General features: G+C 37.9%; 2 protein-coding genes across 3 annotated transcripts in view; one reads left to right on the top strand and one right to left on the bottom strand.

Annotated features, from left to right (window-relative positions):
- The window catches only part of LOC127414366 (disrupted in schizophrenia 1 protein-like), a 62,608-nt gene extending 56,625 nt beyond the window's left edge, over nt 1-5,983 (top strand). For both annotated transcript variants that reach the window (XM_051652348.1, XM_051652347.1), the window contains exon 14: nt 4,136-5,983. In XM_051652348.1, the coding sequence (XP_051508308.1) occupies nt 4,136-4,317 (182 nt within the window). In that variant the 3' untranslated portion in view covers nt 4,318-5,983. The remainder of the gene's footprint in view (nt 1-4,135) is intronic.
- The window catches only part of LOC127414395 (keratinocyte proline-rich protein-like), a 401,795-nt gene that overhangs the window by 97,416 nt on the left and 278,480 nt on the right, over nt 1-25,899 (bottom strand). The window lies entirely within an intron of this gene.

The following is a 25,899-nucleotide window of genomic DNA, read 5'->3' as shown; positions in this document are numbered from 1 at the left end:
TAACCTAGTTTCCATCCACTTTTCATGCTATTTTGTTGTCGACAAAGTGAAAATGCGTAAAACAAATTTTTGTGAAATTTGCCGTCTTCTGCCTGTTTCCATTCAAATGGACTTTTATCGATAAAAATGGTGTGCGTGATGACGTCATGTCTAAAAAAACACTTTGTCGCAAATTTATCGCTAATTGTGTACCTTTCGCCTTCCAGATGTCCTTAATCCCCCCCCCCATGTAAAAGTTTTAAAATGTTCAAAAGCTCATTTTCTGAAAGTGAACTCCGCATTGGACAAATTGTTCTGATAGTTTATAGTCTTGAAAAAAGTCTAGAACATTCTGAGAATGTCATTCAGCCGAATTGAATCATCTACAGAACAGAGTAAGGCTAATTTAAGTTTGTATAAAGAATAGTCAATTATATAGGACTAACGCTATAATTTTTTCATTTGGTAATTAATTTTTTTAATTTAATGCTTTATTCGTTTGGTAATTTATTTAATTTAATACAGGGAATTTTGCTGGCATTTTTTCAAAAGTAAGCTAAACAATCATTTTATAGAATTGGGCTATATGTTAGTGTTCCAGAAAAGCACACTGAAGCTTTTCTTCTAGTATTGTGTATTTATTTTTAATTTAAAACATCTTTGTGCACAGAAATGATATGTTTTTGTATTGTGGGCTAATTCCATGACTGCTGTCTATTATTTTGAATGGTGTGGAAAAGTAACTTTAATAAATAAACGGATGTCTACCACGATTAAATTAAGCACACACAGTGGCCATTAATTTGTTCTCCTTGCACTTGTCGATGACAGGTGCATGATACGAGATATTTGCTTTGGCACTTCTGGAAGTGTCATGATGCAGATGTGTTTGCAGCATCGGATCAGTGCAGGTATGCTGTTAAGGCCAATCCATAACGAGTAAGGAGGTTTAACACATTTTCATACTTTTCAGAGTGGACGAGAGAGAAACACTTGAAACATAAACGGCGTTTTCAAATGTATTCGTATTAATGTAGACGCAGCCTAAGTAAGTAGCGTCGCTACTTGTTGTTAGCTACTCCCCAACACTCATGGATTCCTCTCAGCCGATAGAGAAGCATGAATCCAGTTGGCACACAGGTGGCAGGGAATATGAAGATGTCACAGCAAGGTCATAACCTTTACCTTCATCTCATTCCTTTAATCTCACTTTATAGTGACAGGCAGATGAGTGTCTCACCATTTCCTGTTCTCTGTCTGTCACTTCCTTTCTACCTTTGCTGAGACCTGAACTACCCTAATAACTTAAAAGCACTTCATTCTTTATTCCCTCATATTCAATCTCTTTCAAAAAGACAATAGAGACTGTCATGAGAAATATCCAGTGATCCATTCACTCTCACCCTAAATTCCCATGTGGAAGAGAGCATCGTGTGCTGTCAAATACATCATGGAAGAGCTCTTTTGGAGAGTTTAAGCATTGAGCATGTGACATTAATGGCGCTAATGACTGGATAAGACATTTTCTGAAGCAGTACGTGACAGAGAAATGATAAAACTCTGAGTCATTTCCTTCCTAGTCGTGAATGTTTATTGGCTGAAGCAGAGAAAGGGACCAATTAACATCATTAAAACCTTAAAGCCAGATAATGTTATTCCAGTCCAATAACCAATAAGAGTAAGCTTGGGGACATCCATTTGAGATAAATTCATAATGTTTGTCTGCAGTTCTGAATAACATGGAATAAAAAAATTGGATTTGTTGATGTGCAAAACTGGCCGCATTAATGCTAGGATGTTGTAGGTGGTTACTATGTGATTGCTAAGGTGTTCTGAAAAGTTTTTAACATGTTACTATGTGGTTGCTAAGGTATTCTGAATGGTTTTCTAGCATGTCACTGTGCAGTTGCTATGGTATTCTGAATGGTTTTCTAGCATGTCACTGTGCAGTTGCTAAGGTGTTCAGAATGTTTTTTAGCACGTTGCTATGTGGTTGCTATGGTGTTCTGAATGGTTTTTAGCATGTTCCTATGTGGTTGCTAAGGCTTTCTGGATGGATTTTAGCATGTTGCCATGTGGTTGCTAAGGCATTCTGAATGGTTTTTAGCACATTGCTATGTAGTTGCAAAGGTGTTCTGGATGGATTTTAGCACATTGCCATGTGGTTGCTAAGGTGTTCTGAATGATTTTCTAGCATGTCGCTGTGCAGTTGCTAAGGCATTCTTTATAGATTTTAGCATGTTGCTATGCAGTTGCTAAGGCATTCTGAATTGTTTTTAGCACGTTGCTATGCAGGTGCTATGGCATTCTGGATGGATTTTTGCATGTTGCTATGTGGTTGCTAAGGCATTCTAAATGGTTTTCTAGCATGTCGCTGCGCAGTTGCTAAGGTGTTCTGAATGTTTTTAGCACATTGCCATGTGGTTGCTAAGGTGTTCTGGATAGATTTTAGCACGTTGCCATGTGGTTGCTAAGGTGTTCTGGATGGATTTTAGCACGTGGCATAGTGGTTGCTAAGGCATTCTAAATGGTTTTCAAGCATGTTGATGTGTAGTTGCTAAGGTGTTCTGAATGTTTTTAGCACGTTACCATGTGGTTGCTAAGGCATTCTGGATGGATTTTAGCACATTGCCATGTGGTTGCTAAGGTGTTCTGAATGTTTTTAGCATGTTGCTATGTGGTTGCTAAGGCATTCTGAATGGTTTTCAAGCATGTTGCTGTGCAGTTGCTAAGGTGTTCTGAATGTTTTTAGCACATTGCCATGTGGTTGCTAAGGCATTCTGCGTGGATTTTAGCATGTTTCCATGTGGTTGCTAAGGCGTTCTGAATGTTTTTTAGCATGTTGTTAAGTGGTTGCTAAGGCATTCTGAATGGTTTTCAAGCATGTTGCTGTGCAGTTGCTAAGGTGTTCCGAATGTTTTTAGCATGTTGCCATGTGGTGGTGAGGCCTGGAAAAGTCATAGAAATTTTTTCTGTAGTAAGTATACATGTTACTGGCCATGGTCACCTTGTGAAATATTTAATCAGTTTGCTCTGTGTGAGTGCAATCTCTATAAAATGTTTTTAAAGTTATGGAATTTCATTGGTCCAAAGGTGTGCAAACTCATGGGAACTTCACACAGAAATCATATTTGATTGCGCTGGTTAAGTAGATAGATGAGCAAATAAACGCATAACAAGCCAAGGTTTGTGCCTGAAGAACTTCATGAGCACTGTCCATTCAGCCGAAGGGGGATCTTGCCAATTGTCTTTCATAATTCATGAAGTGCTCTTTAATGGCTGGTTAATTATGAATGGAGACAATCTGGTGCAATTTGGAGAGCAAAACGTGCCCATTGGGCCCCATCTGCCACAAGGGGCCTCCTTTGATTTGCCACTTATACCGGACACTCAGTAGCACTCTGTCGAGTTAAACAATCCAGCGCTGATGAGAGGGTCAATTCCCCGTCTCATAAAACATGCATGAATTATTTAGGCGAGATTACTTTATTTGAACGTGGTCTGTTAGGGAGATGAACTAAGCCTTTGAATTATGGACTGGATTTGGAGGAGGGGATGACCGCCATGATCATATAATTGGGAAATCAGTGTCGGATGGTTGGGCCAAAGATAATGAAAGTCCTTCTAAAGCAGGTTGTTTGCGGTAGAGTTCTGGTACATGTATGTGGTAATTGCAACAGAAGAATGGAGTGTACAGGGTCCAAAATTAACTTGACCAATGGCGGGTGAATTTAGAAAAATTACAGGCCGTAAACATTTCTTACTAGCCATGAAACTTTTTATTTGTTATTGTTGTTCTCTATCTGTCTGTCTGTCTGTCGTATATACTGTACATACTATATATGTGTGTGTATGTAATAGTAAATAATGACTATTTATAATATTTATAAATTTGAATGTATAATTGTAGATCTGAATAATTATATAATTATCAATCTGAATAAATAGTTACAAATCCTGATAAATTGTTGGAAGTCTAAATACATTGTTTTAATTGTCTTACTGTCTTGGGGGGTTGAATAATTTTGCTTGCAGCTGTGTATATATAAATATATAAGTTACCAGCCGACTGACGAATAACTGTTTTATTTACTCATCTGTGATGGATGTGTTGATGTATGAATGAGTCACATTCTCCTTGACTCCTGATGTCCACTGTCCCTGGAGAAGGAAGTTCAGGAGCTGAAGGCCACTCTTCAGTCCATGCTGTCACAGTTGATGGAGGATGAAGAGGAGGAAGATGAGGATGAAGACAAGTTTTGTGATGTAGAGGAAGAACAGTTTGAGGAGGAGGATATAGAAGAGGAGCATTACTTCAGTGACAGCTGGGAGATTTAAGATAGACTTGAGGTTTTATGTATTCATGCCCAGGTGAGATGCTCTGTGGAGTCCAGTGTCTCTGAGACGTGTATGCATGTGTCAGTGGTGCAGAACTCCTGTGAAACTCCACATTCCTGTAATCTCATCTTCACTGTGCTGTAGCACTTACTGTAGTAGGACCACTAAAAGTGGACGTTTTTATTAAGTTCTTGGGAGTTCACAAAGTGTCCTTGATTATACAACATGTTGTCTGCCGAGGTTTCCTACCACTAGAAAATCTTTGAAAAGTGAAGCCCTTTATTTATTCTTCTGTATCTGTGAATCTGAGAAAAAAATAAAATAAAATGCAGGTCACATTTCACCCTAAAATAAATGAATTTTTAAGACCACTAATACTTTTTTATTGTGACATTATTTTTTATGACAATTAAGCACATTTCCCACCAAATTCTCATTATTGTAATGTGTCTAGACTCTTTATGTTGTTTTTGTAATATTATTCCCAATGGTAATTCTCATTAGATTTACATTAATGTTATAGTCATTTTTTTATTGTATCACAATAAATACTATTGTAAATCATTTTATAATCCATATACATTAAAGGTAAAACAGCACATACTACCATCATGTATAAATACTTTACAATATTAAAAACATATTATTTTTATTCATTTCAATAATTAGAACGTATGTGCTTAATTGTCACTTAAATAATCCAAAAAAAGAACATAGTAATTTGCTTTATGAAACATTTAATTTCTTATTTCTTTCACTTGATTTTGGGGTGAAATATGACCAGTTTTGTGAGATTCACCCTTCTGTTAGTGTTTATTTATTTAACTTGTATTTTTCAGAAGTTACCTAGTGCTTAAAGTTATTTCCATTTATTTAATGTGTGGCACATCATATTTATTTATTTAATTTGCTTTGATATCTTTTAATTCAAAACCCTTTCAGTCAGCAATAAAGACCAACTTATAGTTACACATGAATATCTATAAAGGACCAAAAAAAAACAAAAACAAAAAAAAGACCTCTTATGCCAAAAACTTGATGACTCGAGGAAAATATATTCCTTCAGTTTGGCTCTTGAGCTCAGGACAAAACGAGTTTGTTTTAAATGTAGTTTCTTCAACCCATTTCCTCTTATGACTGAATTCTGAACAGTGTTCATGATATTAGTACTAGTTCATGATAGTATTTGGTGCTTTGAATTATGAAGATAACTTTAGTGTAGATCTTCAGTCGAGAGTCCCGTCAAACTAGGGCAATAAGATCTAGCACAACCCCTGTTTATTTACTGTGTTCTTATGTGTTGCGTTATTATATTGTGAATTATAAGGATTATGTAGCATTAAGTGCCTTTAATTGTTTAAAAAAAATAAAGGTTCTTTATCAGCATGTATGGTTCCATGAAGAACCTTTACCATCCATAGAAGTTTATCATTGCACAAAATGTTCTTTGTAGTGGACAAGAATCTTAAGACTATCAAAAGGTTCTTCAAAAATGTTTTTATTTAAAGGGATAGTTCACCCAAAAATGAAAATTCTCATAATTTACTTACTCTCGTGCCATCCCGGATATGTATGACTTTTTTTCTTATGCAGAACACAAATGAAGATTTTTAGAAGAATATTTCAGCTCTGTAGGTCCATACAATGCAAGTGAATGAAGCTCCAAAAAGCACACAAAAGCAGCATAAATGTAATCCATAAGACTCCAGTGGTTAAATCCATGTCTTCAGAAGTGATATGATAGGTGTGGGTGAGACATAGATCAATATTTACGTCCTTTTTTACTATCAATCTCCACCTTTGAGCAACCCCGACCAGTAGGTGGCGATATGCACGGAGAATGCAAATCACCAAAAAACAAAAGAAGAAGAATATGAAGTGAAAGTGATAATGGAGATTTATATTAATAAAGGACTTAAATATTGTTCTGTTTCTCACCCACACCTATCATATCACTTCTAAAGATATGGATTTAACCACTGGAGTCGTATGGATTACTTTTATGCTGCCTTTATGTGCTTTATGGAGCTTCAAAGTTCTGGTCACCATTCACTTGCATTGTATGGACCTACAGAGCTGAGATATTCTTCTAAAAATCTTTGTGTCCTGTTGAAGAAAGAAAGTCATACACATCTGAGATGACATAAGGGTGAGTAAATGATGAGGGAATTTTAATGTTTGGGTGAACTATTAATTTAAGAACTTTTCACAAAGGTTCTTGGGGGGGGTGATTTGGTTCTTCTATGACATTGCTGTGGAAACCATTTTTTCAAACCTTTATTTTTAAGAGTGTGGTCTGTCCACTCCTTATCTGAAACTGAAATAGGTACTTGGATGTTTTCCTAATTTCTATAACTGCATTTTTCCAGAAGTACCACTCTTAAAAATGCACTTTTAAAATATAAACTGTTTTTGTACATCTTAGTGAAAATGTAATTTGATTGTGTTGTACCAATCATAAAGACTGTATGGCTGCATGCTTATTATCTGGTTTTACTCCCCTGTGCTTTGAAAAATCGTATTATATGATTTTCTCAACCCGATCTCATGAAAAATCGTACATAATTAATGAGATGGCTATTTCGTACGGTCTCGCACGATGTTGTTCGCATAAACTCGTACGACTTCATCACATGCAAATTACCTGGATGTCTAATGTGGAAGTAAGCGCGAGTTCTGCGGACGAGGCATTAAGGACATACTTATTAATATTATGCCCTTACCCAAACCCCTTATCTAAACTTAATCAATCAGTAGAGTGTGTAAACATGATAGGAAGCTGTTGTGTGTGACAGAAGCAAGTAATTGTCGCGTATTAGATGAAAACAATGCCCAGCGACATCATTGGCTGTAGTGAAAGTCGTACGAATTCAAACGAGTGCAGTCGCACGATATCATACGAATTAGCCAAATTTAGAAAAGTCGTACAAATCCTGATGATTTCGACGTGAGAGTGTGTTGGATTTTCTGTTTTAAATATATTCAATACCCCATGTAACAGTTTGTATGTGTCTCATTTCAACCAATTAAATGATGTCTTAAATATTTTCCAAATATTTTATTCTACAAACTGCTCAATTGAACTCATAATTGAGAGTACCAGACACTTTTCACTTCTTAACAGACGATCCTGGTCTTATTGTGAAGGATTCATCAGTGCTATTCCAAAGAAAAATTAGATAAAAAAGTTCCTCAAGACAAACTTTGATGTTGGCTTGAGAAAGCCTAGCCTGAAAGTTTGAAGTAGTTGTAAAAGCTTGAAGTTTGAAGGTTTGAAGTTTGAAGTAGTTACAAGTTTAAGTACTAGTTTTAAAAGTTCAAAGTTTAAAGATTATAAGACCATTCAGTCTATCAGATAGATAGATAGATCATTTGGTTGCTAGACAGTTACCAAGGTGATACTCAAAAGGCTGCTTGCTACCTTGAGTCCAATGAATGAAACCAGAAGTCTTTATGTTGTTCTGGTGCAGAGAGATGTGATTTGTTACTTGGTTGCTAGGGTAACTCCATCTGTTTGCTAGGCAGTTACCAAGGTGATACTCAAAAGGCTCCTTGCTACCCTGAGTCCAATGAAGGAACCCGGAAGTGTCTATGATGTTCTGGTGCAGAGATATGATTTGTTACTTGGTTGCTAGGGTAACCCAATCTGGTTGCTAGGCAGTTACCAAGGTGATACTCAAAAGGCTCCTTGTTACCCTAAGTCCATTGAATGAAACCAGAAGTGTCTACGATGTTCTGGTGCAGAGATATGTGATTTGTTACTTAGTTGCTAGGGTAACTCCATCTGGTTGCTAGGCAGTTACCAAGGTGATACTCAAAAGGCTCCTTGCTACCCTTAGTCAAATGAAAGAAACCCAAAGTCTCTATGATGTTCTGTGGTTGCTAGGCAGTTACCAGAGTGATACTTAATGAGGCTCCTTGCTCTCCTGAGTGAAATAAGTCAACCCGGAAGTGTCTACGATATTCTGGTGCAGAGATACCCATCTTAGTGATTTTGAATGGAAGTCAATGGTGTTTGGTTGCTAGGGTGCTCTAAATGGTTGCTAGGGTGTGGCTGAGTAGTTCCCATGATGATAGTTGTAGACTGATTGCTCACCCAATTAAAACAAGCCAACTGTCATGTCTCTAGGACATTCTGATCCAAAGATATCACACTCTAAGTGAAAGCAATAGTGTTGGTTGCTAGGGTGCTCTAAATAGTTGCCAGGGCGTGGCTAACCAGTGAACAGAGAGATTCTTATTGGCTGCTTACTAACCTGACTCATAAGAGCCAATCCCCAAGTGTTTACGACATTCTGTTCTGAAGATATCCTTCTGAGACATTTTGAATGGAAGTTAATGGGGGGTGGTTGCTAGGGTCCCATACATGGTTGTTAGGGCATGGCTATGCCATTTCCAAGGTGATACTTAAAGAGTGATTGGTATCCCGATTGAAATGAGCCCGCCCCCATGTATCTATGTCATTCTGATTAGGAGATATGATCTGGCAACTTTCTTGCATTGACTGCCATAGTAGGAACAAAATTCTCTTCCCATAGTACCCTATGGGGCTTTTTGGTACAGTTTTTTGCCCCCCTTTTTACCCCCTGGGTTACATTTTACCCCCAAACACAGGGTATGTTCAAACACAGTTTGCTAGCCCGAATCAAATGAGAGCACCCACATGTGTCTAGGACATTCTGATCAGAAGATATCACACTCAGCCATTTTGAATGGAAGTCAGTGGGGATGGTTGCTAGGGTGCTCTAAATGGTTGTTAGGGTATGGCTAAGTAGTTTTTCAAATGGATACATGAAGACTGATTGCTCACCCATGTGAAATAAGCCAACTGCCATGTCTGTAGTATGTTCTGATCCAAAGTTATCCCTCTCAGTCATTTTTAATGGAAGTTAATAAGGCTGGTTGCTAGGGTGCTCTAAATTGTTTCTAGGGTGTGGCTAGCCAGTGACCAGAGTGATTCTTATTGGCTGATTACTAATCTGACTGAAAAGATCCAATCCCCAAGTGTCTACGACCTTCTGTTCTGAAGATATCCTTCTGAGCCATTTTGAATGGAAGTCTATGGGGGCGGTTGTTAGGGTGCCGTAAATGGTTGCTAGGGCGTGGCTACACCATTTCCAAGATGATCTTTAAAGACTGATTGGTAGCCCGATTGAAATGAGCCCGCCCCCATATCTCTGTCATTCTGATTGGGAGATATGATTTGACAACTTTCTTGCATTGACTGCCATAGTAGGGAAAAAAAATGTTTTTATGGGCGAGACCCTTGCCATAGTATGCCTATGGGAAATTTTTGGGATGTTTTTTGCCCCCCATGGGTGCACCATACCCCCAATCCTTTAGAAAAGTCATAACACAGGTGTTGTCAATAGGCCGGTCGATTTGACACCTAATTCATGGGTCTACAACAAACGGTGCGGGACTAGTTAGGTGCCGAAGTTTTGTACAGAATAAGAAGAAAAATAATAAGTATGTGAGATTACTATAGTGATGCTTTGCTTCGCAAGCACCACTAATAATAAGTTTAAATAGAATATCAGTATGTTGGCTTTCTCAAGCCAACATAATAAATGTTTATCTTTGTAATCTTTCATCAAAATGTGACTAGATAGGTTAAGTTTAGTATACAAAACAAACTTTTAATGTTGGCTTGAAAAAGCATTGTCTGAAAGTTTAAACATAACAAGGTAGTTTCACAGGCCCTAAAGTCAGACAAAAAGAAACACCAAAGAGACCAAAGGTTTTTGATGGTCCATTATGGGAAAACTGTCAGTTCGATTAGTTAAAAAAGACATAGCTTCCCTAGTCAGAACGTTCTTAAGGTCTATATCAAGTCTGATAATTGTAGTTTAAAACAATTGATAATTTTGGTCTTGGTTTAGGCATTTTTGAAAGAAAAAAAAACCTTAACCAAGTCTATAGAATAGCCGAAATAATGACATGCTCCACCTCAGAAATTACTTACCTTTTCAGCTGACATCACCAATCCCTCTTATTTTTACCCAACCACTTGTCATAAAGAGATGACACACTTTCCAATCAGGTCCAACCAGAAAGAAATATGTCACAATACAGTAGTATAACGGGTTGCAAATGGCATTTCATGTTGAATTTGCTTTGTTAATTACACTGAACACAAACTGTTACCACCTCTAGTTTAATGACCACAACAACCAGATGTCTTCAGATGATCATTTTGTGATGTTTATTCCCTGTGATTCTTCATCAGCAGAAACCTGCTCATTTAGACAAATGGCGCTTTCAGTTTTATCAAATGAACTGCACAGAGATCTTCTTGTCTTCAGCTCAACAATGGACTGATCTCGCTGCATAATAGTGCAGGCTGGCAGGCATATGAGCGCTACATCCATCAGCTTAACATGGCTTACATGCGGCACCTGGCACCCGTTCGGCAGACAGCCACAACAATCTTGTCTCCTAATTGAATCTTTGTTTACGGCACGTTGCCGCCGTGCAGGTTGATTTGTTCCGCCCCCGCTATGAAAACAGACCCAATGGTTTGACCACGATGTCTTCATTCCAAAATTGCACATCTTGTTGTGCTTTATGAAGAAGCCCCTTTTCTGAAATAATTTAGCATTACTTCGCAATAGCCTTATCCCTTATGAAAATTAACCATTGTCTTACCACAGTAACCAGGGGTTAAATTGGGGCAAAACGGTATTCCAGCACCTCCAATTCCAAAAAGAAAAAAATAGTCCAGTCTGTCTCGCATAGGAACCTTTTGTGCTATATTTGCCAAGAAGTGGCACTGTTTTAAGCGCACACGCGCTCCACCTCACTTTGCTTGCCCGCTTCAGGCAGTTTAACCAGTGGGAACTGGAAGTAGAGTTGAAAACATTTGAAAGTACAGTATGTATAGTTTTAGTGTTCCTGTATTATTATTGTTTTTCAACAAATATAGTAAAACCAAGGTAAGGGAATGCAACAAGGGAACGTAAAACTACTCAGAGGGAATGCAAAACTTTTTGAGGGAACACAAACCGTTGCAAGGGAATGCAAAATGTATTTTGTGGGAACCCAAACTATTGCAAAGGAATGCAAACTTAAGTGAAGGGGTGCAAAACTTGTGAAGGAATGCAAATTATTTCAAAGGAATGCAAAACTTATTTAGAATGTACGCAAACTGTTGTGAGGGAGTGCAAAACTTATAGTGAGAGAATGCAAAACTTGTTTTAAGGGAATGCAAAAAATTTTTCACAGAACTCAAATGATTGCGAGAGAACGCAAAATGTATTGTGAGGAAACGCAAACTATAGTGATGGGACACAAAACTTATTAAGAGGGAACATAAAACATATTAAGAAGGAATGCAAACTGTCATGAGCAAACTATTGCGAGAGAATGCAAAACTTGTTTTGAGGGAATGCACACTTGCGAAAGAACGCAAAACTTATTGTGAGGGAACACAAACTATTGCGAGAGCATGCAAAACTTGTTTTGAGGGAATGCACACTTGCGAAAGAACGCAAAACTTATTGTGAGGGAACACAAACTATTGCGAGAGCATGCAAAACTTATTTTGAGGGAACACAAACTATTGCGAGAGCATGCAAAACTTGTTTTGAGGGAATGCACACTTGCGAAAGAACGCAAAACTTATTGTGAGGGAACACAAACTATTGCGAGAGCATGCAAAACTTATTTTGAGGGAGCGCAAATGATTATGAGGGAATGCAAAAGTTATTTTGAGGAAATGCATAACTATTGCGAGGGATTGCAAAACTACAGCGATGGGACACAAAACTTGTTGTGAGGGAGCACTAACTATAGTTAGCGCTCCCTCACAACAAGCTTTGTGTCCCATCGCTATAGTTTTGCGTTCCTTTTCAGTAAGTTTTGTGTTCCCTTGCAATAGTTTGTGTTCCCTCATGTTAAGTTTTGTGTCCCATCGCTTTAGTTTGCATTCTGTCAACATTTTTGGATGATCCCATGTCCGAACCCTAGTTTGTTTCTGAATGAACATTAAATTTAGATTTTAAATAATTTGGCCACACGACATCCCCTGCTTGTGACTGAAGACATTTGAAGAAAAAACATCGGAATAACGTTTAATATGAAGAGAAAGTGTCTGAGGACTTAATGAGTGTCAAAATGCCAGAAAAACCCCATCAGTTTATCTCAGGCAAATGTTGAGATGAAAAGAGGACACGGCATCTGATGAAAGAGAATGAGAGTGCAGAAATGGTTTTCCCTCATTCTTATTCTGTCATTCTGCCAGTGGAAATCACAGTTAATTATAAGCTCAGAGCCAGTGGGATCCGCGCTGTCTCACTGTCACAGAAGCACTTCCTGTCATTTAGTCCTGGAAGAGACCTGACAGGCGGCTGGTAATGAGAGAAATACTTGGCTGCAGGACTGCCAATGTTTTACCATTCTGACTGCTTTCATTTACCTTCTCTTACTTTCAGTTCTCTGGGTTTCTTTGGAAATGAGCTGTATTTTTAGCATGTGTTCCATACGGTTCCAGTTCTTATTTATATTAACAGAAAATAATAAAAATGTTATGTTAATCAATACTGAATTATTTATCTCTCAGTGCTTGTTTCTGTTCTTTGTGCTTGTGTAAACTATGAAGCATACCTTAAAGTTGAAGTGTGTAATTTCTGCATCACTGGTTGTACTTGCTTGTTTTGATTATTGGGGGTGGGGTTACCTCCCCCCATGCCCTCTGGAAACTACGCCTCTGCTGTCATGTGATATTACATCATGCTGAGAAGTATAGTTAGTCCAGACACTGTGAGGTTGAATGTTTAATAATGAATCATTTCATTATGAATCGTTTCATCACATTGTTTTTGTGAAAATCACAGTATATTATTTGTATCCTAACATCAAACTAGCCAGGAACAGCTTGTTTTTCTTGAAATGTTGTAAAGTGTCAAGTGTAAGATATATGCTTTTGAATGTAGTGGAGTAAAAATTCTGAAGAAGTAAAATGACCTGTTTACAGAATGCTTCTGTCCACCACTGGCAGTATATACTGTATATTGCCACTATTTCGTATAAATAGCATGCAACAAAAAACATTTTAAACAATAGCATGCTACATTGTTGTCACATGACCTCATCGTGATTTTTTGTTTATTTAGCAAAAGTGTCTTAACTTTGGGCAGTGGGATTACATAAATAGTCAAGAAGATTTTAAGAATTCTTGATGATGTATACTGCACATTTTGGCAAAAGTAGTTGGTCATTTTGGTGTTTCATGCATACAGAAAATAGGCATACTGCGCACAGTACTAATTTCTTTCGGACATAGTATGTAGTATTCCATTCTGAACAGACCTACTCATTTCTGAGAGATTGGAGCATTTGGATTAAATATCTGGCACCCTTTGTTTTGACATTTCTTAAATCATCATCGAGACTGGTCGCTCGCAGCCTGGCAGACAGCCTTCAGTTCACCTTGTCCTGCCGCTTAAGGGGGGTAAAAATTAAATGTCACCTGTGGGTTGAAATATCACCCTCTCTTGTGCATCTGTGCGGCTCCACACAACAGCATCTGATCACACGCACTCAAGGAGAGCCAATCAGTACAGCTGATACAGCAGATGAGGCTGCTGCCCTTTGACTGCTGCAGAATAAACTGCAGGGGAGGCGTCGCACAGCACCTGTCCTCCCCACCAAAGAGCAGTCTGCTGATGAGATTTTCACAAGCCCTGAATGTCGTCTCTGGAAGTTAGATCCTGGCTGTGGTTCACTCACTTAAAACAGATCCAACTAAACAGATTATACAGTATGGGGGGATTATAAAACGTGTGTACATTAACACACATATACAGGATATACAGTATCCTCATATTAAATTCTGTTGCCAGGATTATCGCAAAGTCCTTAATCGTTAAAAGCTAGCTGGTTCACTCTGTGGTCATCCTGGTAACGTCAACGAGCAGCTATTTCTAGTATGCAAGTTTGGCTCATATCTATTGAATTGAACTGAATTGTAAGCATAATTTCTGTCAAGTAGCATGCAAACTGTCAGTTAGGGGCAGTTCACACAGGACGTGTTCTTGCTTTTGTTGTTGAGTGTCAGGGTCTCATTCATTAATAAATGCATAAAAGTTGCATAATGGGCGGCGAAAAAGTTTTCGTGCAAAATTTCTGCCAATATCACAACACGTGCGTACATGCAAAACTCTGTTTTTACCATCGTTCTAATGTTGATAAACCTGGAGTTTTCTATTCAGGGCCGGCCCATGTTCTGTTGGTGCCCTAGGCAAGATTTTAGACCCCCCCCCAAGTGGTGCTTCTGAAAATAGTGGGGGTGCTCTGTATAAGGCGGAGATGTGTCATAATTAAATCATGTTTAAATGCAACTAAAACAATGTTAAGAACATTTATTGCTTCATTTTTATTTATTTTGTCACATGATCTGTCACTGAAAATGACAGCAAAATGCTGCACCTGCAGATTAGGTCATACATTGGTGCAGCATTTTGTGTGTTTGCTGGGACTCAAGGAAATCTGCAGTATTTACAGTATTAGTCTTACATATTCAATTGAGCAGGTGTGTGCGATTATTTTGGTACAGGGGCCACATCAGCCGTTAAGTAGAACATGGAAGAGAGAAGATAAAAATGTCTGCATAGTTGTATCTTTTAAGCCCAGAAGTAGTAGTGCACTCATGCACTCAATGAATGATGCACAATTTTCTGAAGTGTATTCTGATGGGACCACTCTGTGATTGCTTGAAGTTTTGCTGCTACTATTCTATCATGTGTTAGTAAAACTGAATAAAGGCTGAATAAATTATTAATTGTTTATTTTACCATACTTCAATGCAGTGGTAATTTAGTATTCACTTTAACACTCTCAGGAGTCTGGTTTAATAGTAAACTAAAATATTCGGAAATTATAGGATCTAAAAGCTTATTTTAATGTTGGCCGCAAAGTGGATGAAGTTGTTTTATTCTGTATACATTATCAACCGGTTTATACGCTCATGGGTCATGATGCGAGTCTCCTCAATTGTTTGTTTGGCACCCCATTCAGCACACAACTGAATAAAACAGGCTGCATGACACTGATAAATGGTTACTGCCAGTGTAACATTCACATACAGGTGTGAGGGACTTCAGCATTTTACAAATAACACGAAGAACAAACATTTTCCTCACTTGCTTTTGCTCACGTGTCCCCTCCCTGTGCGAATGATGCAAAGATCTATTGGGATTTTACTAAAGTTCGTCACTGAAAAGGTTTGCTCGCAGACTTGGCACTAAACAGCACACGCAGCATCACGAATGGACATGGAGTGGCTGCATCACACTTTTCTTTGAGCAGAATATTGCACTGTTGAGCACTACATTTTTTTCGAAGAGGAGAGAGAGTGCACGCACTCGCATGCATGGTTGCCAGATTGCATAAATTAAGGATGACATAAGGCGAAATATTTCCAATTTGTGCAAATCTCTGATTGGGGTGTTGCATCTATAATCTTGCAACTCTGAGCATACTAAAAGCTTGTGGATGCGCGATAGGTCCCAAAGCCAGATAAATGAAAGATCTAATAAAAAAAGTAGGCCTAGTTTGCCCTGGTCTGTAATTGAGGGTGCTCTAAGGTTCATTTGAGGATGCTTAGCATGAATGCTTTAGACTACAGTCCTAATCATGGTCCCTTTTAAAAGACACTTAGGAGTTTTTTTGGTGAAGCGAAAGCAAGCAGCAATATAACTGAAATTAATACAACATTATACAAGCTTAAGTTTATTTTAAAGAAAATACACTGCACTTAACTTGCACTAAACTTAAATAAAACAAGAACAAAATGGCTCACAGTGTTCGTGCCAGTTAAGAGGTTCTAAATAAGCTATTTCAAAGTAGAAAATAAACATAAATGGCTGACATGAACAGTCGTTAACTTGTGATTCTTACCTTTATATTGCTCTTTTTTCTTCTCTTCTTTGAGCCGTTTCCTGCCTTGTGCACCTGATAATTTGGTTCTTTTTTCACTAATTTTGTCCACATATGATAAGGATCCGATTATAATATAATTGCGTAGCGCTAGTGCTCAATATATGGGTAGAGGGGCACACAGTCGCCACGTGAGGGTACACTTCCGACAAAAAAAAAAAAATGTTGCACCCTAGGCAACCGCCTATGTCGCCTTTGCCACGGGCCGGCCCTGGTTCTATTAATATTCTAAATGAAGTATTCTAAAGCCACGTCCACACTGATACACTTTTTTGTTTGAAAACGCATTGATACATTTATGCCTCTATTAACGCACTAGAACGTTGTTTTCCTCCATTTAAAACTAACATTTTAGAAAATGCTCACCAAGACCACATACTTTGGATTGAGCCAAACACTCAATCTTATGTGCATATTTGTTATTTAAAAAAAAGCTTTTTATTGTTTTATATTGTTTATTTATTAATGCAAATGTTATCGCATGTTGAATACATTTACTATTCAATGATTCAACTTACTGACGAACCCATCGATTCTATTGGACCACCTCTAGATTGTATAGGCTTGGTCTTAAAGACACACCCACCTGCTGACGATGCCAATCAGAAGATGTGGACACAACCCATGTTTTTTGGTGGTGTGTTAAGATCCAAGAATTTTGGTTGAGGGTTCAGAGTTTTTTGTGTGACGTATTGGACACTCAATTTTCATTTTGCCCCAGACTCTGTATTTTAGGCGATGGGGCGGTCATTAATATAGTGGATAGATATATAAAAAGTTGGGTGCTATCCGGAGTTATGCTTGGCAGATGGATCATTCTTAGGGGATGGAAGTTGGCTGGAGCACCCTCATTTCAGGAGTGGTGCACAGAGATGGGCGGGGTGGTGGCATTCAAGGAGGTGACATATAGAAGGCTGGGAAAATTGGATTTGTTTAATAGGTGGTGGGGTAGATATTTAGCCTTTTTGGAGGGTTCTCGGGGAGGTGCAGTGGAGAGGGATTTGTCGTTTTAAATGTGTGTGTGTGCATTCTTATTGTTTTTTGAAAGCATATTTTTTTTTAATGTTTTTTTTTTGTGTGTGTTCTAAATAATTATGACCACTGGGGTGTGTGTTTGTGTCGGGTGGGGTTAATTACATAAATTAATGTTTATTTAATTTGTGAATGGAATCGATATAAAAACATGATTTCCCTGTGAAAACTGATTTTACGCACAAAAACATATGTACCCGTTTCTTTATTATCTGTCTCTGGTTATGCTCATTTGTTTCTCTACCCAAGGAAAAAATTTAATATAAAAAATAAAATCTTCTAAAAGGCCCAATGAAATCCAAATGGAAGTTTTGATGATTTTGTTCATGTCTGTTAGCTTTGAGGTCATTGCATGCAAGTGCACCCCCTAAAGTTGACAAAATCATATCAAATATATGCTTTTAAACTTTCCAGTCTTTCTCTTCCATGAAACAGACCTTTATTGATGACATCATCTTTTTTTTTTTCAGTCATAATGCTCTCTCTAGAATGAGAATGCCCTTGCCCCTAATACCACCTATTTCTGACTAGCAATCAAATTGCTATTCTAGCAAGCAGCAACTCGTGATTTATGGCTGTGATGTAAACAACAAGCAATTCAACCTGATCACACAGGAAAGCGATATGCTGCGACTGAATGTCCCGGTATCCTGACATCAATCAGACATTTTTGCATCAATTCAAATGTGTTTACCTTTTGTTGTGGCGTGACTGATAGCGTGTTGCACAAGCAGCTTCAGAGAAATGGGTTCTGGTCTCATGGAAACTAAGAAGTGGTCACGTTCACATAATGATGAGAGTGATTTGGAGGTTGGAATTTTCCTCTTAGATTTCATTTTTACTCCACTGATGATTAGGTTAAGGGTTGGGGTTTGGGTAAGGGGGTAGAGTTAATAAAATGTGCACTCCTGTTGTCTGTATTTACAACTCTCTTTTGGCGCCATCCTGTGGACATGGAGCTCACGTGCACCCATATGTTCAACAACACTTCCATGTTCTGCCACTGGAGGCAGTGATTTGCATTAAGCACAGACCGAATTTAGTTGATAAACTTTCTACCTACTGTCACAGAATTCACCGTGAGATCAGTCTGGGCAATTGGCTATTTTAAAAAAATGAAATAAAAAAGGACATGTTTTTTTTTTATATGCCCTGCCCCAACTTCCTTTTTCAAATAGGAAATACAGCGCCTTAACCTTGTCCACCTTAACCATCTGTTGAAGTATCATCTCAGTGTCTTCAACCACAAACCACCCCTGATCTGGACGTCCAGACCCCGTTCTGTGACCCTGATCATTAAAGCTGATGTGGAGAGGAGGACATGCTGACCTTGAGCTATTTTCCAGCTCACAGGAGCAGAACAGCGGTCAGTCAGGAGGGAGTGAAATCAAGGACCGGATGATGGGCTCTGCTTTAAGAGCTTTATAAGGAGTAGGAGGACAATGGATGACGTTTAGGGATGACAGAAAAAGCTAGAACATTTTTCCTACACACACACACAAACACACACACACACAGGGATGTTAAGTGGGTCTGGCAGGGTTTTGTTAACACCAGAGGGGTCAAGTTGACTCTTGGCTCTTGTGAATTGCGAGTCATTGAAGCGTTGCTGTGTTAATCTTTTTTTGCATGATGTGATAATGAATCTATCGCTCACGGGCAGACACTATCAAGCACAAAATATATCCATGACAATATTTAGGCTTTATTGTGTTGACAAAATTGTTCAATAACAACTTAACCTAAGCTGATGTTTAAAGTTTTCACCTTATCATATTAATAGAATATGTTATAAATGCTAAATAAAATTGCTGATGAATCTCACGTATACATATCCAGATCGCATTCCCATTTCAAAAGAAAAAAAAAAAAGAAATTAAATCTGACATAAAGAAGTCTATTTTTTGGACAGTTAAGATTTTTGAGCACAATTCCCCCTTCAAATTCACATAATTGTAATGCATCATGATGTCAAAGTTTTGTTTGTCTATTGCAATTTTTACTGAAATGTTTTAATATTACATACTAATATATATATATAAGAAAAAAAACTTCTTAAACTACTTCAAAGAGTTCTCACCAAAAAATCCTCCACATGCAGCAATGACAGCTTTGCAGATCCTTGTTATTCCAGCTGTCAGTTTGTCCAGATACTCAGGTGACATTTCACCCCACACTTCCTGTAGCACTTGTCATAGATGTGACTGTCTTCTCAGGCACTTCTCACGCACCTTACAGTCTAGCTGATCCCACAAAAGCTCAATGGGGTTAAGATCCATAACACTCTTTTCCAATTATCTGTTGTCCAATGTCTGTGTTTCTTTGCCCACTCGAACCTTTTCTTTTTGTTTTTCTGTTTCAAAAGTGTCTTTTTCTTTGCAATTCTTCCCATAAGGCCTACACCCCTGAGTCTTCTCTTTACTGTTGTACATGAAACTGGTGTTGAGCGGGTAGAATTCAATGAAGCTGTCAGCTGAGGACATGTGAGGCGTCTATTTCTCAAACTAGAGACTCTGATGTACTTATCCTCTTATTTAGTTGTACATCTGGTCTTCCACATCTCTTTCTGTCCTTGTTAGAGACAGTTGTCCTTTGTCTTTGAAGACTGTAGTGTACACCTTTGAAGTCTTCAGTTTTTTGGCAATTTCAAGCATTGTATAACCTTCATTCCACAAAACAACGATTGACTGATGAGTTTCTAGAGAAAGCTGTTTCTTTTTTGCCATTTTTGACCTAATATTGACCTTAAGACATGCCAGTCTATTACATACTGTGGCAACTCAAAGACAATGTTAATCTTCATTTAATGAACCAAATATCTTTCAACTGTGTTTGATATAATGGCAAGTGATTTTCTAGCACCAAATGATCAATTTAGCATGATTACTCAAGGATAAGGTGTTGGAGTGATGGCTGCTGTCTAGATTTGATCAAAAATGACTTTTTTCAGATAGTGATGGTGCTGTTTTTTACATCAGTAATGTCCTGACTATACTTTATGATCAGTCGAATGCCACTTTGGTGAATTAAAGTACCAATTTCCTTCCGAAACAGCAAAATCTGTACATTATTCCAAACTTTTGGCCACCAGTGTAGTTTACTAAAAGTAGTGAGCTACTAACTTAAATCAATTTTTTAGTAGCATGACAGAAGTGCAGCTATTTTCACAATAGTGCACCTTTTCCAGTAGCAAGTTACATTTTCCAGTGAATAGCACTCTATCATACCACACACATAGTGTTTGCGAACGCAGCAGTTATTCAGCCGAAAGTTTTTAAAAATTGATATATAGAATGATATCATATCATACACACACTATCGGTCAAAAGTTTTGAAACACTTACTCATTCTTTATTATATATATATATATATATAAAAAAAAATTTTTTTTCACATTTTAGTATAATAGTAAAGTCATCAAAACTATGGAATAACATAAATGGAACTATGGGAATTATGTTGTGACTAAACAAAATCCAAAATAAATCAAAACTGTGTTATATTTGATCATCTTCATAGTATTCACCCTTTGTCTAGAATTTGCAGACATGTACTCTTGACATTTTCTCAAACAACTTCTTGAGGTATCACCCTGGGATGCTTTTTAAACCGTATTGAAGGAGTTCCCATCTATGTTGGGCTGAGTCATCAATTTCAAAAACATATTTATAATGAAATAAATTAATTTATTGGCACAATTATATTTTTGTCTACAAAACTAATTTCAAACATTTAATCATACGCCTTCAGATCAAAAGATTTTTAAGATCATGAGAAACATTTCAGTCAAGTGTTTCAAAACTTTTGACCGTTAGTGAGTGTGTATGTATACATATTTTTTAATCATTCCTTACTATGACGGGCACAGACATTGAAGCTACAAGACTCCAAAATGAATAAAATCACAAAAGCAGATTATGGTGCAATAAAAATACAGATAACAACAAGAAAAATAAAGATTTGGTGCATAATGCGGGACTTTTAACAGTAAACAAGCCTGAAATACACCAGGAACACTTATTATAAAATGAGGGAGTCTTGGCTCTGTTACAATGCTCTGTAAGTATTTACCAAACTTTTTAATAATTTGTTTTGGTCTATATTTTCACCAGATAATGTATATCTTTGCAACTATTCATATTTTTCAATTAATGACATGCATCATTAGGATTCTTAACACCCATTCAGTGTAACACCCAGGATGTGTTCATTAAAGGGACTATTGTAAAGTTTGATTACTCTTAAAATGCTAAATGAATTTATTCTTCATTATTCGAAAGAGCTCCTTATTTAGCGTTGCCTAGTTTCCCATTGGAAATGATTTGAACGCTTGTCTATGTAAATGTATTCAAATCATGGCGTTGTAAAACTCTAGATATCAGCCTGTTTGCTTTGTTTTATAATTTTGTCTGTAGTGTGCTTTTGGTCACATGCTCTCATACATATACATGATGTGTGATTGGAGTTCAGTTTAAGCCATGTTTCCCAAAGCTTGTCTAGAAAGGATGCATCTATTAAACTGATAATCTGTGACCCATGACCATAATTTGCCATGTTAACCCATGTTTAACCTTTTCTTCAGTGGGTTAGAGTGCGGTGAACTTGAGGTTTTTGTGTCATTTCGCCTTTGTCTCATTGTTAATACATGTTCACTTATAAGTGCACCAACATGGAATCTGCGTGGAATTATCACACATTTTCTGCACTTGTGGTGGAAATTCTGCGTAATGAATCTATTGTATATGTGGTAAATGTGTTCAATTGAGCTGAGGGTATTATGTTCTTATTGGTAGCTGAAAGCATCATTACACTGGATTTCTGATGTTTGAGTGGTGCTTGCCTGTGCAAAAAGTTGCTGCCACAATGCTAGGGTGTTCTGGGTGGTTGCTACGCAGTTGTTAAGGTGTACTCAGTGGTTTTTAGCATGTTGCGATGTGGTTGCTAGTGTGTTCTGGGTGGTTGTTACGTAAGAGATAATGCACAGTTAGCCGGTTGTTGTCGCAAAATAAGCCCAGACAGAGTGATCAGGTCTTGTATCACCCTGAAGGGGTTTATTTTGCGATAACAACCAGCTGACTGTACATTATCATGCTTATTACACAGCTAATAACCAAAGAAATAAATACATGGACATCAAAAATCGATTTGCGTTGAAATTGTGAAATTACCCTTACAAAAAATCGAGTTGCTGCAAACTTGCCGCAAATTTCCCACTCATTATTTTCACATGCAAATGAGCTTTGCGGCAAACTATTTATTGTCGCCAAAGGTTTGCTGCAGGTTCACAACTACTGGTGAAGAGCTGCATACATCTGCGGCGAAGAGCAATGCTCGCATGTAAAAATAATGAGTAGCGAATTTGCGGCAAGTTCACCAGAACTCTAGATTTTTTGTAAGGGTATGTGAGGAGAAAGAAATCACTGAACAGCTAAAATCCATCTCCGGTTTGGGTCAGAGTTCTGTTGGTGTTTATTTTGTTAAAATGACCATCTGATGGCCTCATTATTCAGCCTATTACAAGACTACTTGCCAAATAAATAAATAAATGGACATGAAAGAGTGATCTGAGTTGAAATTGTTTTATTAGCGTACTTGTAGATATCGCACAGTGATCCGAGAAGCATGTAAGGTGACTCGCAATACCCGGGTGAGCGGTCTGATATGTGGATGTGCGGTTGTTACTGAGTAATATCAGACCGCTAGATGGCGCCATTGACCAATCAGAATAGAGTATTCCAGAGAGCTGTGTAATAAGTGGTTAAGTTGTTCTCAGTGGTTTTTAGTGTGTTGCTATGCCGTTGTTAGGCTGTTCTGAGTGATTAGGTTTTGTTAGATGGTTGCTACCATGTTTTGAGTGGTTTCCAGGGCGTTGCCATGTGATTGCAAAGGTGTTCTCAGTGATTTTTACCATGTTTGAATTCAGTAGAAATATATAGATCTTTCTGAAGAATTTAGCAAGCACAAATTCTGTGTGTGCCAACAAGAGCATCATTTTGTAGAATTTATTCCCTGATGATTTTCCATTAATAATGACCATACTATTACATTTAAGTTTGCATAAAAGTACACAATGTTGGAATATGTTGTGTGAACTTACAGTGATATTGTTTTTGAACATTTAGAAGGACGCATGATTTCAACTGCTTTTTCTTAATGAAAAATGAAGACTGCATTTGCTTGTAAACCAAACACTTATCTAACCCCCTCTCTCTCTCTCTCTCTGTTTCACTCATAAGAGAGAATAAATTCTGTTATTCTATATTATTCTAATTTTATTATGTCAGCCTGAAGGCTCAGAAGACACAATGATCAAAACCTGTCACAGAATATCATGTGCAGTAACCTGTGCATTAGTTTACAATTAAAACATGCAACATCTCTTTAATAATGTTGACATTGTCCCCACAGGGCAGTGCGCTGGTGTCAGTGTTAAACACGGGAGATCTGTATGTTTCTATATGTTTCACTGTTCTGCTTGTGGCGATGGATGCTGTATGCATTTAAAGCAATGCCTTTTTGCTTTTTCAGTGACCTGCTTTTGCAGAAATGCTATGTGCAACAAAACTGCTGATGCATCTCTTTATTGTCTCATGAGAGAATGACTTGAATCTTTCCAAAAATCTGGATCTGGATTTGAGTGAAAACCGCTGGTCACATTTTATGTGCATTTTGTAAAATATCCTGCCAACAGAGTAGATAAATCTTATTGGCTGTCAAAAATGATTGACAGAATGTTATTTTTCAGTTTATCCCAGCAGCATACACACACTCTCTGTGCAATGGAAATATTAGATCTTAACCCATGATTGCTTTCGTCACTCGAATTATTCTGGGAGGTAATGAGCAATGTGTCTTCATTAAAGGTGGAGTGTGTAACTTTCTTCCGATATTTATTTTTATTTTAACAGTTTAATGTGCAGAGAAAACTATAAGCAAGCCATTTGTAGGTTAATTTCTAGTTTAAAGGAATATTCCGGGTTCAATACAAGTTAAGCTCAATCGACAGCATTTGTGGCATAGTGTTGATAACAACAGCAACAGCAAAAATATTTAACTCGTCCATCCCTTTCTTTTAAAAAAGCAAAAATGTAGGTTACAGTGAGGCACTTACAATGGAAGTGAATGGGAAGTGAAAGTGCCTCACTGTAACCCAGATTTTGTTTTTGTTTTTTTAAAGAAAAGGAGGGACCAGACGGAATACATTTTTGTGGTAATCAACATTAATATGTTGCAAATGCTGATGACTGAGTTTATCTTGTATTGAACCTGGAATATACTTTTAAATGATTTTAAAGTGTTTTCTTTTAGTCCAAAGTCCAGAGTGCTTGAAGCAGATGCCACGTGGAACCAGGAGCCATTTAAAAATGAAATATAGCCTACACATCCTTCTCAAACTTAACCTATTTTCCACTCGTTTCTTCACATTCATTTTGGAATTGATTTTGACCCGCTGTGACATCAAGTTTGCCTGGCATCCATAGGGATGCTCATTGACTTCCTCCCGTGCTCTTATATCAGAGTTTAGAATATGTGCATATGTATGCGGTGGCTGTCAGGAGCGATTAGAGCTGCTGCAGGTCTGGATGGGGTGTCCATGAGCGCGCTGGCATGCTGATGTGGAAAGCAGGTGTTCTGGGACAGATGTCCTATTACTGCTGCTCGGAAGGCCACAGTATGCACTGCCAAACCCCTGTATTCACACACACACACACACACACACACACTTTCAAGGCACGGGCCTTAGGGTCACTGGGAGTAAAGGAATTACTTCCTCAGCATCGCTCAATGACCGTCTGCCTGAAATATTCCACAGGGAAATTAATTAATCTGAGGTGTAGAATGTTTAAAGAAATGTATGCATGTTCCACTACCAAAATAAACCTGTAGGCAAGAAAAATCACAAATGAGATCTTTTTAGCATCTCAGTTGTTTCTCCCAGGCAGCATTGATATTAAATGGAGAGTAAATTGCAGAAATCTCCTGCTTCTCAGATGACTCTCCTGAGAAAAATACCCCAGTTATTTCACGTGTGTCCTAATTCCATGTGTTTCATAAGTGATCTCTACTGTGTCTCAAATTGTGCTCAGATTTGACCAGACTTATCTCGCTATATATTCAGCAGTAGTAGGTTAAAGGTTTTTGTTGCTGAAATCGGTCTGTGTTTCCTGAAATTCGAATCACTGCCCCCAGTGGCCAAAGCTGGAAGTGCTGTTGAACGCATGGGCACATGAGGGCTCCAGTTTCTGGGAGCAATGTCCACAGAGTGGTGCCAAAAGTGAGTTGTATTTTTAGTTGTAAATGATGAAACATTAAACAGAAGTGCATATTTAATTAACTCTACCCCCTAACCCAAACCCCAACCCTAAACCTAACTGTCAGTGGAGTAAAAATGCTCGTTGTTTATGTGAATGTGATTTTTTCCTGGAGGTTGCTCATGCAATGCGCTACAGTACCAACAGTGCTAGAGGGTACATGAACTTTCGGAATAACATCGATTGAAAACAGTGTTGATTTCCCATGTGATCATGTTGCCAAAGCTATGCAGACACCCCCTTTTAGTTAACAAGTTTAGCTATTTATTTTGTGAGGTTATATCTAATAGCAGGAGAATAT

The sequence above is a fragment of the Myxocyprinus asiaticus genome, chromosome 23 (assembly GCF_019703515.2).
Source record: "Myxocyprinus asiaticus isolate MX2 ecotype Aquarium Trade chromosome 23, UBuf_Myxa_2, whole genome shotgun sequence".
In the NCBI taxonomy this organism is placed as follows: domain Eukaryota; kingdom Metazoa; phylum Chordata; class Actinopteri; order Cypriniformes; family Catostomidae; genus Myxocyprinus; species Myxocyprinus asiaticus.
This window is presented reverse-complemented; position numbering and strand designations above follow the sequence as displayed.